The 12,700-nt window shown below is 35.1% G+C and overlaps 1 protein-coding gene across 8 annotated transcripts in view; it reads left to right on the forward strand.

The window, feature by feature from the left end:
* Nucleotides 1–12,700, forward strand: part of DDHD1 (DDHD domain containing 1) — a 133,656-nt gene that overhangs the window by 58,083 nt on the left and 62,873 nt on the right. For 4 of the 8 annotated variants that reach the window (XM_037832682.1, XM_037832684.1, XM_037832683.1 and 1 more), the window contains 2 exons: nucleotides 10,419–10,520; nucleotides 12,482–12,610. In XM_037832682.1, the coding sequence (XP_037688610.1) occupies nucleotides 10,419–10,520; nucleotides 12,482–12,610 (231 nt within the window). The remainder of the gene's footprint in view (nucleotides 1–10,418; nucleotides 10,521–12,481; nucleotides 12,611–12,700) is intronic. The other 4 variants (XM_037832685.1, XM_037832687.1, XM_037832686.1 and 1 more) reach the window with 1 other exon arrangement.

Here is a 12,700-nt window from a genome sequence, read left to right on the forward strand (position 1 = left end):
ACTTTTTTTAGCATACAAATAAAACACACCAGTCATGTTTTGTGATTTCATGCTTTAGGATTTCTTTGTGGCAGTTAAAATGAACACTGAGGGCGGGGCAAGATGGCAGACTGGTGAGCTGTATGTTTTAGTTACTCCTCCAGGAAAGTAGGTAGAAAGCCAGGAACTGCGTGGACTGGACACCACAGAGCAATCTGACTTTGGGCATACTTCATACAACACTCATGAAAACGTGGAACTGCTGAGATCAGTGAAATCTGTAAGTTTTTGTGGCCAGGGGACCCGCGCCCCTCCCTGCCAGGCTCAGTCCCGGGGGAGGAGGGGCTGTCAGCTCCGGGAAGGAGAAGGGAGAACTGCAGTGGCAGCCCTTATCGGAAACTCATTCTACTGATCCAAACTCCAACCATAGATAGACTGAGACCAGACACCAGAGAATCTGAGAGCAGCCAGCCCAGCAGAGAGGAGACAGGCACAGAGAAAAAAAAACAACACGAAAAACTCCAAAATAAAAGCGGAGGATTTTGGAGTTCTGGTGAACATAGAAAGGGGAAGGGCCCTGAGGCGCATATGCAAATCCCGAAGAAAAGCTGATCTCTCTGCCCTGTGGACCTTTCCTTAATGGCCCTGGTTGCTTTGTCTCTTAGCATTTCAATAACCCATTAGATCTCTGAGGAGGGCCCGTTTTTTTTTTTTTTTTTTTTTTAATCCTTTTTTCTTTTTCTAAAACAATTACTCTAAGAAGACCAATACAGAAAGCTTCAAAGACTTACTATTTGGGCAGGTCAAGTCAAGAGCAGAACTAGGAGAGCTCTGAGGCAAAACGCAATAATCCAGTGGCTGAGAAAATTCACTAAACACCACAACTTCCCAAGGAAAGGGGGGTGTCCGCTCACAGCCATCATCCTGGTAGACAGGAAACACTCCTGCCCATCGCCAGCCCCATAGCCCAGAACTGCCCCAGACAACCCAGTGTGACGGAAGTGCTTCAGATAACAGGCACACACCACAAAACTGGGCGTGGACATTAGCCTTCCCTGCAACCTCAGCTGATTGTCCCAGAGTTGGGAAGGTAGAGCAGTGTGAATTAACAAAGCCCCATTCAGCCATCATTTCAGCAGACTGGGAGCCTCCCTACACAGACCAGCAGCCCAGAACTGCCCTGGGGGGACGGCACTCACCTGTGACATAGCACAGTCATCCCTCAACAGAGGACCCGGGGTGCACAGCCTGGAAGAGGGGCCCACTTGCAAGTCTCAGGAGCCATACGCCAATACAGCGGCATATGGGTCAGCGGCAGAGACAAACTGTGGCAGGACTGAACTGAAGGATTAGACTATTGCAGCAGCTTTAAAACTCTAGGATCACCAGGGAGATTTGATTGTTAGAGCCACCCCCCCCTCCCTGACTGCCCAGAAACACGCCCCATATACAGGGCAGGCAACACCAACTACACACGCAAGCTTGGTACACCAATTGGACCCCACAAGACTCACTCCCCCACTCACCAAAAAGGCTAAGCAGGGGAGAACTGGCTTGTGGAGAACAGGTGGCTCGTGGACGCCACCTGCTGGTTAGTTAGAGAAAGTGTACTCCACGAAGCTGTAGATCTGATAAATTAGAGATAAGGACTTCAATTGGTCTACAAATCCTAAAAGAACCCTATCAAGTTCAGCAAATGCCACGAGGCCAAAAACAACAGAAAATTATAAAGCATATGAAAAAACCAGACGATATGGATAACCCAAGCCCAAGCACCCAAATCAAAATACCAGAAGAGACACAGCACCTAGAGCAGCTACTCAAAGAACTAAAGATGAACAATGAGACCATAGTACGGGAGATAAAGGAAATCAAGAAGACCCTAGAAGAGCATAAAGAAGACATTGCAAGACTAAATAAAAAAATGGATGATCTTATGGAAATTAAAGAAACTGTTGACCAAATTAAAAAGATTCTGGACACTCATAGCACAAGACTAGAGGAAGTTGAACAACGAATCAGTGACCTCAAAGATGACAGAATGGAAAATGAAAGCATAAAAGAAAGAATGGGGAAAAAACTTGAAAAAATCGAAATGGACCTCAGGGATATGATAGATAATATGAAACGTCCAAATATAAGACTCATTGGTGTCCCAGAAGGGGAAGAAAAGGGTAAAGGTCTAGGAAGAGTATTCAAAGAAATTGTTGGGGAAAACTTCCCAAATCTTCTAAACAACATAAATACACAAATCATAAATGCTCAGCGAACTCCAAATAGAATAAATCCAAATAAACCCACTCCGAGACATATACTGATCACACTATCAAACACAGAAGAGAAGGAGCAAGTTCTGAAAGCAGCAAGAGAAAAGCAACTCACCACATACAAAGGAAACAGCATAAGACTAAGTAGTGACTACTCAGCAGCCACCATGGAGGTGAGAAGGCAGTGGCATGATATATTTAAAATTCTGAGTGAGAAAAATTTCCAGCCAAGAATACTTTATCCAGCAAAGCTCTCCTTCAAATTTGAGGGAGAGCTTAAATTTTTCACAGACAAACAAATGCTGAGAGAATTTGCTAACAAGAGACCTGCCCTACTGGAGATACTCAAGAGAGCCCTACAGACAGAGAAACAAAGAAAGGACAGAGAGACTTGGAGAAAGGTTCAGTACTAAAGAGATTCGGTATGGGTACAATAAAGGATCTTAATAGACAGAGGGGAAAAATATGACAAACATAAACCAAAGGATAAGATGGCTGATTCAAGAAATGCCTTCACGGTTATAACGTTGAATGTAAATGGATTAAACTCCCCAATTAAAAGATATAGATTCGCAGAATGGATCAAAAAAAATGAACCATCAATATGTTGCATACAAGAGACTCATCTTAGGCACAGGGACACAAAGAAACTGAAAGTGAAAGGATGGAAAAAAATATTTCATGCAAGCTACAGCCAAAAGAAAGCAGGTGTAGCAATATTAATCTCAGATAAAATAGACTTCAAATGCAGGGATGTTTTGAGAGACAAGGCCACTACGTACTAATAAAAGGGGCAATTCAGCAAGAAGAAATAACAATCGTAAATGTCTATGCACCCAACCAAGGTGCCACAAAATACATGAGAGAAACAGAGGCAAAACTAAAGGAAGCAATTGATGTTTCCACAATAATTGTGGGAGACTTCAACACATCACTCTCTCCTATAGATAGATCAACCAGACAGAAGACCAATAAGGAAATTGAAAACCTAAACAATCTGATAAATGAATTAGATTTAACAGACATATACAGGACATTACATCCCAAATCACCAGGATACACATACTTTTCTAGTGCTCATGGAACTTTCTCCAGAATAGATCATATGCTGGGACATAAAACAAGCCTCAATAAATTTAAAAAGATTGAAATTATTCAAAGCACATTCTCTGACCACAATGGAATACAATTAGAAGTCAGTAACCATCAGAGACTTAGAAAATTCACAAATACCTGGAGGTTAAACAACACACTCCTAAACAATCAGTGGGTTAAAGAAGAAATAGCAAGAGAAATTGCTAAATAGATAGAGACGAATGAAAATGAGAACACAACATACCAAAACCTATGGGATGCAGCAAAAGCAGTGCTAAGGGGGAAATTTATAGCACTAAACGCATATATTAAAAAGGAAGAAAGAGCCAAAACCAAAGAACTAATGGATCAACTGAAGAAGCTAGAAAATGAACAGCAAACCAATCCTAAACCAAATACAAGAAAAGAAATAACAAGGATTAAAGCAGAAATAAATGACATAGAGAACAAAAAAACAATCGAGAGGATAAATATCACCAAAAGTTTGTTCTTTGAGAAGATCATCAAGATTGACAAGCCCCTAGCTAGACTGACAAAATCAAAAAGAGAGAAGACCCATATAAACAAAATAATGAATGAAAAAGGTGACATAACTGCAGATCCTGAAGAAATTAAAAAAATTATAAGAGGATACTATCAACAACTGTATGGCAACAAACTGGATAATGTAGAGGAAATGGACAATTTCCTGGAAACATATGAACAACCTAGACTGAAGAGAGAAGAAATAGAAGACCTCAACCAACCCATCACAAGCAAAGAGATCCAATCACTCATCAAAAATCTTCCCACAAATAAATGCCCAGGGCCAGATGGCTTCACAGGGGAATTCTACCAAACTTTCCAGAAAGAACTGACACCAATCTTACTCAAACTCTTTCAAAACATTGAAGAAAATGGAACACTACCTAACTCATTTTATGAAGCTAACATCAATCGAATTCCAAAACCAGGCAGAGATGTTACAAAAAAGGAAAACTACCGGCCAATCTCCCTAATGAATATAGATGCAAAAATCCTCAACAAAATACTTGCAAATCGAATCCAAAGACACATTAAAAAAATCATACACCATGACCAAGTGGGGTTTATTCCAGGCATGCAAGGATGGTTCAACATAAGAAAATCAATCAATGTATTACAACACATTAACAAGTCAAAAGGGAAAAATCAATTGATCATCTCAATAGATGCTGAAAAAGCATTTGACAAAATCCAGCATCCCTTTTTGATAAAAACACTTCAAAAGGTAGGAATTGAAGGAAACTTCCTCAACATGATAAAGAGCATATATGAAAAACCCACAGCCAGCATAGTACTCAATGGTGAGAAACTGAAAGCCTTCCCTCTAAGATCAGGAACAAGACAAGGATGCCCGCTATCACCACTGTTATTCAACATTGTGCTGGAAGTGCTAGCCAGGGCAATCCGGCAAGACAAAGAAATAAAAGGCATTCAAATTGGAAAAGAAGAAGTAAAACTGTCATTGTTTGCAGATGATATGATCTTATATCTAGAAAACCCTGAGAAATCGACGATACACCTACTAGAGCTAATAAACAAATTTAGCAAAGTAGGGGATACAAGGTTAATGCACATAAGTCAGTAATGTTTCTATATGCTAGAAATGAACAAACTGAAGAGACACTCAAGAAAAAGATACCATTTTCAATAGCAACTAAAAAAATCAAGTACCTAGGAATAAACTTAACCAAAGATGTAAAAGACCTATACAAAGAAAACTACATAACTCTACTAAAAGAAATAGAAGGGGACCTTAAAAGATGGAAAAATATTCCATGTTCATGGATAGGAAGACTAAATGTCATTAAGATGTCAATTCTACCCAAACTCGTCTACAGATTCAATGCAATCCCAATCAAAATTCCAACAACCTACTTTGCAGACTTGGAAAAGCTAGTTATCAAATTTATTTGGAAAGGGAAGATGCCTCGAATTGCTAAAGACACTCTAAAAAAGAAAAACGAAGTGGGAGGACTTACACTCCCTGACTTTGAAGCTTATTATAAAGCCACAGTTGCCAAAACAGCATGGTACTGGCACAAAGACAGACATATAGATCAATGGAATCGAATTGAGAATTCGGAGATAGACCCTCAGATCTATGGCCGACTGATCTTTGATAAGGCCCCCAAAGTCACTGAACTGAGCCATAATGGTCTTTTCAACAAATGGGGCTGGGAGAGTTGGATATCCATATCCAAAAGAATGAAAGAGGACCCCTACCTCACCCCCTACACAAAAATTAACTCAAAATGGACCAAAGATCTCAATATAAAAGAAAGTACCATAAAACTCCTAGAAGATAATGTAGGAAAACATCTTCAAGAGCTTGTATTAGGCGGCCACTTCCTAGACTTTACACCCAAAGCACAAGCAACAAAAGAGAAAATGTAGCTTATGAGGGGTGACAAGGGGATTGGGAAAGCCATAAGGACCACACTCCACTTTGTCTAGTTTATGGATGGATGAGTAGAAAAATAGGGGAAGGAAACAGACAGACAAAGGTACCCAGTGTTCTTTTTTACTTCAATTGCTCTTTTTCACTCTAATTATTATTCTTGTTATTCTTGTGTGTGTGCTAGTGAAGGTGTCAGGGATTGATTTGGGTGATGAATGTACAACTATGTAATGGTACTGTGAACAATCGAAAGTACGATTTGTTTTGTATGACTGCGTGGTATATGAATATATCTCATTAAAATGAAGATTAAAAAAAAAAAAAAAAAAAAAAAAAAAAGACATAATGCTGAGCAAAATAAGCCAGGCACAAAAAGAGAGATATTGTATGTTACCACTAATGTGAATTCTTTGAAAAATGTACAATGTTTTATACTGTAGAATGTAGGGGACCTAGAGATACCAATTAGTGGAGGGGGAATGATAATCTAATAAGAACAGATAAACTATGGAGGGTAATCTCAATGTTATGGGAATGCTCAGGAATGATTATGGTTTGTAAACTTTCTTGGATATAGTAAGATCATGTTGGAAGCAATAGAGTTATTTTAGGTTTTTTTTTTTTCTCTTATTCCTTTGTTTTCTTAGGGGTTGTTAATTTTCTTGGGGTATGGTAGGAACATGTTGGAAGCAATGTAGTTATTTTAGATTATTTGTTTTTCTTACTCCTCTGTTTGGACATGGTTTATTAATTTTCTTGGGGTATGGTAGGAACATATTGGAAGCAAAGTAGTTATTTTAGGTTATTTGTTTTCCTTAATCCATTGCTTTGTTTGAAATGTTGTGTGGTTTTATTGGTTGTTGTTTGCCTGTTTGTTTTTAATTTTTTGATAAAGTTAAAAAATTGAAAAAAAATCAGTAGAAAAATGGGAGTAAAAACTAAATGACAAATAGGGTGGGATGGGGGATGGTTTGGGTATTCTCTTTTCACTTTTATTTTTTATTCTTATTCTGATTCTTTCTGATGTAAGGAAAATGTTCAGAAATAGATTGTGGTGATGAACGCATAACTATATGATCATACTGTGAACAGTTGATTGTATACCATGGATGACTGTATGGTTTGTGAATATATTTCAATAAAACTGAATTAAAAAAAAAAAAAAAAAAAAAAAATGAACACTGAGCCTCTCCTCATTCCACCTCCCAGGCTAGTAAATGTTTATCTAGCCTCCTACCAAGTGAAAGCCTGAAGTTTCCCCTGGGATGAAGAGTACAAATGAAATCAGACTATCAAATAAATAATTTGGTAAATGCTTAAATCTGGCTTAGTATTTCACTCATTTTACCATTTATCCAAGTTATCCAATCAGTATAAAAGGTTAAACAAAAGGGGTTAGTGTTGCACACTACTCTGACCAAAAAGGCATAACCTCAATCTGATCATGAGAAAACATCAACTAAACCCAAATTGAGGGACGTTCAGCAAAATAACTGACCAGTACTCTTCAGAAGTGTCAAGTTCATGAAAGACAAAGATTGGAAAAATGGTCACAGAGTGGATGAGACTAAAGAAATATGACACATTAATGCAAGGGTACCCTGGACTGGATCCTGGAACAGATAAAGGTTACTAATGGAGACATTGGAGAAATCTAAAAATCTGTATTTAGAAATGTTAATTTTTTAGTTTTTGTAAGTATATTATAGTTATGCCAGATGCTTACAAGAGGGAAGGCTGGGTGAAGGGTATATGGGAATTCTCTGTACTGTTTTTGCAACTTTTCTCTAAAATTATTTCAAAATACAATGTTTAAATGGAGAAAAAAGGCCAGCAGTGGAATGAAAGGGAAATAGTAAAAAATACTTGTTAACTCATAAGAAAGCAGGAAAGGAAAAACAGGAACAAAAGACAGATGGGGCAGAGAGAAAATAAATTTTAAAAATGATAAATCTAAATCTAACCATATCAATAATTACCGAAATATAAGTGAACTAAACACTCTAATTAAAAGTCTGAGATTGACAGATTTGATAAGAATGCAAGACCCAACTATATGCTGTTTTCAAGTGTCACACTATAAATAAAAAGTCACAGATAGCTTGAAAGTAAAAGAATAGTCTTTTTACTCTTCATGTTCATTTTGAGTGCTGTGACAGCACAGATGTTGGTGGATCTGTAAGCATTTACATTTTTGGCCTGTAGAGTATGTACTCCTATCACTATTGCTGTGAAAAGCCAAAAAATAAAAGATTGAGGGGTTGTGCTATATTTTTCTTTTTAACCAGCTTTCCTTTTCCTCTTTGCAGACTAAGAATTCCTGCCTTCTAGCTTTTAATTATTATTTAATTTTCATAAAATGATCTAACTTAATTTCTCTGAGATCCAAGGAAGATTGCCAAGAGTTTTCTTTTGTTCATAGTTGCAGGTTTGAGATGGGCAAACCTGCTTCTCCTGGTGGTTGAGATTGTCCAAATTGGCAGCTTTTGTAAAGAGAAATGTTGAATTTTTCTATTGCATTCAAGGGGTTAGTTTATCACTGGCAACCCTCCCCTTCCCCCCTTTTTTTAATAATCTGCTGCCTTCAGAATTATATAATGAAGAAAAAATTTTGAGATGAATTAGTAAGGAAAGTTATTGATGATATTTTACTTTGGTACTTTGTCTTTTTCATGTACAAGGCTTTAATACATAAAAGAACATTTTGATTAATATTAACATTTAGTAAATTAGCATTTTCAGTTATATTTTGAATTTATGCATACTTTTTTTAACACTACATAAGAATTCCTAACTTAAACTTACTTAAAAAGACAAAAAATGAGTAATGTTTCTGGCACTTACATTTTTTGTAAGCGTGATGCCTGTTTGGATTAGTAGTAAGCGCTCTTTCTCTGCTATTTTTGGTAGTACCCATTTATTCAGTGGTTTGTGTTGAAAACTTAAATTAACCTAACTATGCTACAGGATGTGTAACAAATAAAGCAATATCTGTCAAGCGAAAATAAGAATAAAATTTCTAAAGAAGATAAATGTTTCTCTGTTTTTAGTATATTGGGATATTTGTCTTTGTTTAAGTTTTAAAGTATACTATTCTTTTAGAAAGGAAAACCTTTCATTTTGTTATCTTGACTGACTTTCCAAAAGTGTATGCATAATTTTAAAATGTGGTCAAATGGTCCATGTTTCCCATTAGTTCTCTTTTAGTATGTATTGAGTCGGTTCATAGAAATTTTAAACCTAGATTTACAAAATCTAGGTTTTGTTTCTTTGAGTAGTAAAGTCTCAAGTTTTTGGCAGTTTGATCTACTTTGATGTTAGCTTTCCTAATGGATTTTTTGTTTTAAGATGCTCCTCAATAACTGACTAGAAGGCAACTGAAAGAAGAAACGTTTTCAGTGAAGAAAATTGCTTCAATTGTTATTTTGTACCTTTCTGAAGCATTGAAATGTTTTTATAATCTTGATGTAACAACTCAGCTTTTAGGAATAATTTCTAGTCTTCTGTAGCCACTCAATTACCTATAGATATAATTACTTTAAAGTGCCTTGTAGTATTTCTCAATTCCCTTTATTACACAAATCTTTTTATATAATTCATCTGTCTATACAAAGATTTATTTTATTTCTAATGCTTTACAGTAGGAATTCAATATTTTTGTGTTCAAGCAGTATTTAACCTTTGAATGTCATGTTCGTATAGAAGGGAATGAGGATAAAAATCAAACGTATAGAACATAAATTTGAACTAAATCATAAAAGTTCTGTAGTTCATTAACTGAACTGGTAAGAAATTGATTTGTAAGGTTCAATTTCAAGTGGATTTTTAAATAGTTGCTTACTTAAAATTGGAAAGAAATTTATTGAGCTAAAACTAGTAAAATTTGGCAGAGAAAATGTTGACTATAAGGTTGTCTATTGATTGGCCACATATCAAGTGTATGGCATGGCTTTAGTCTATGTCATCTTTTTCATGCTTACAAGTCAAAGCATACAGTTTTGCTACACATTTTTCATTATTTTATCATTAATAAAGTTTTCCAAAAGGGATAGCAGTAAAATTTCCAATTTGATTTTTGTTTTTTTAGTTGAAGTTCCATTTTTAAAAATCTTTTGAAAACTTAAACAGAGTTTTGAAAAGAATATCTCTGTGAGAAGCAACCATTATACTTCAGTAACAGAAAGCATCTAGCTTAACATATACTGTAGTATCTCCTCGGAAAAGCTGTATTAGATGTTTAAAATGACATTTATTGCATTATTTGTATATCAATTGTTGGCTATTTTGTAGTCACAAATTTGGTGAGCATAAATAACCTTATTGTAAAGTTGGGGTTTACAAATCTAAGTGCTCAAAAATACCATGTTCTGTTTTCTTTTGTTTTGTTTTCCTATGAAAAGACATTATATGTGATAATCACATAGTTGTCTTTAACAGATTTGCCTTTTTTCTTTCATTAAGAGTAGAGCATATATTTGATAAACATTAAACTGATGTTTTGCTTTACTGTTTTTTAATTGGAAATTATAAATAAAGCATAGAATAATGTTTGTCAAATACAACTCATTTTTTTAAAGTTAATACTGCAACAGAAAGGCAAAATGGCAAACTTCATTTAAAATTTACTTTGAAGCTCAGTGTTTTTGCTTTCTTAGTTGTCTACCACCTCCCTCCATTCTCCCTCCCTTCTCTGTTCAAATGGAGAGGATATAAGAAAAGTACAGATGCGGCAGGTCTTAAACGAAAGCGTTCCCAAGGTACAGTAATTGTAGTTTTATTTATCCATGTAGTTATATTCCTGGCTTATAGCATTCAGTTATTTTGCTATAAAATGTATTGAAAGGGTGTATTGAAAGAGTGAGAAATTATTAGTTTTTAAAAACTTGTCTGTTTGCTTAGTGTTAGACGTATAAGTACATTCAGTCACTTGTAAACAATGTGTGTAGTACAAAAATGGATGGTCACCAATATTAAGATGTTCTACTTTAAGCAATTGTCTGGACAATTTAGAGGAACAAAATTTTATTGGCTTCAACACTATTCTCTAAATATGTGGTCTTGTAGCTTCAATGTCTTTTGCATATGTTGCCCAAAACTATTTTAATGAAATGTAGTTTAGAAACATTGGGTGGAAATACTTAAAATAAAAACAGTGACTGGGATCATACATGAAATTAGAAAAGCAAAATAATTGTTAAATTCTTGTGAAAGATTTTTTTTTAAATCTATGAAAAGTTCTTTTAAAAGCTGAGGGTGTACACTATTTTCTTTGCAAGCAAAGATATTGTTTGTCACATTAATTGTATCTTGATCTTATGTTCAATATTAGTAATGTATCCTGGCAGGTAAGTAAAATACGAATTGATTTTTCATGTATTTTGAAATTGCATTTGTCATATAACTAAGAAATAAATTTTTCCATGAAGAATTTACTTATCTATGTATTACAGTAGGGAATAGGTTTTGATAAAAAATTTCTTTTATGGTCTTAGAACATGAACAAGTCTATATTCTTTTATATATTTAGCTTGAAGTATTTTCAACACATTTTAAAATTTTCTAGAGGGAAGTTCATTGTTCTTCAAATCAGAAGAGTTAGATTCTGTTATAGTTCTGCCAGTAACTAGCTTTGTGGCAAGCCACTTAGTCTCTTTGTACCTCTGTGTCTTTGTATGTAAAATAAGGGATAATATTTGCCTTAGGAGGATTTTTAGAAAATAAATCAGGCATTTGAAGGTGCCTGGTTTTCTGAATATAGGTATGTGAATCTGGATATACCACAGATATTGGGGGAAAGTGTAAAGCCTTCAGCGTATAAGAACTATCAAATTATGAGTTGGTGGATATGTTATGGCAATTTTCTGAATTCATTGCTTCCACAAACATTACTGAATTTGTGCGGTGAGCTGGGCACTGTGTTAGGGCACTGTTTGGTGTTAGGAATATAAACATGATTGAAACACAGTCCCTGCCCTCAAGGAGCTTATGTATTTCCTAGAGTATATAGGTTTGATTTTTTTTTTTTTTTAGAGCTTGTTTTTACCAAGCATACCCCCACTTACAGAAATGTAATAGTCATACTGATTTGAAAAATCATGACAGTAAACCATTCTTTGATTTCTTATTAAAACATCTTTCAACTTTGGATTTCTTCTGTGGTAAGCAATATCCAGTGATAATTGACTTTGAGTATCTATTTCAAAAATACCTTATATTCTGATTAGATTATTCTCTTCTCAGTTTAACTGTAACTTTTTTCCCTCTAAATATCATTTTTTTCTTGAACTGAGTGGAATTTTCTTAGATTATTTGTTATTTTCAGTTAAAATCAACAGAAAAAATGGAACTTATTTTCTGTGTCCAAGCTATTGAAAAGTAGGTATATGTCCCTTAGACCTAAGGAACAGTCGCATCACCTGGGAAAGCAATAATAATCAGAATACATATTAACTCTGTGTTCATGTAGATAAGTTCTTGTGATTTACAGATGCTACAGGTTTAACAGGCTGCTATTTGCTATAGCATGGTTAATCATTTATAAAATAAGGTCCCTATCCATTATTTACTTTATATAAATATGGATTTAACTGAAATAGTTTTCTGTTAAATATGTGAATTGGATTAGGTGATACTAATTTAAAAATATTTGTATTATAATTTTTCACACAATGAAGTTTGTCTTAGAGATCTTCAAGTGAGATTTTCCTTTTTGCAACAGCTATTCATAGTTTCAAGTTGAGTCGAAACCACGTGGACTGGCACAGTGTGGATGAAGTATATCTTTACAGTGATGCAACAACATCTAAAATTGCAAGAACAGTTACCCAGAAGCTGGGATTTTCTAAAGGTAATTTGGGGACTCTGACTTCTTTATTATACATCCAAATTAGACTACTCAAATGCTCTTTTTAGTGTATTTAAAATATGCATTAAATTT

The sequence above is a fragment of the Choloepus didactylus genome, chromosome 4 (genome assembly GCF_015220235.1).
Source record: "Choloepus didactylus isolate mChoDid1 chromosome 4, mChoDid1.pri, whole genome shotgun sequence".
NCBI lineage: Eukaryota > Metazoa > Chordata > Mammalia > Pilosa > Megalonychidae > Choloepus > Choloepus didactylus.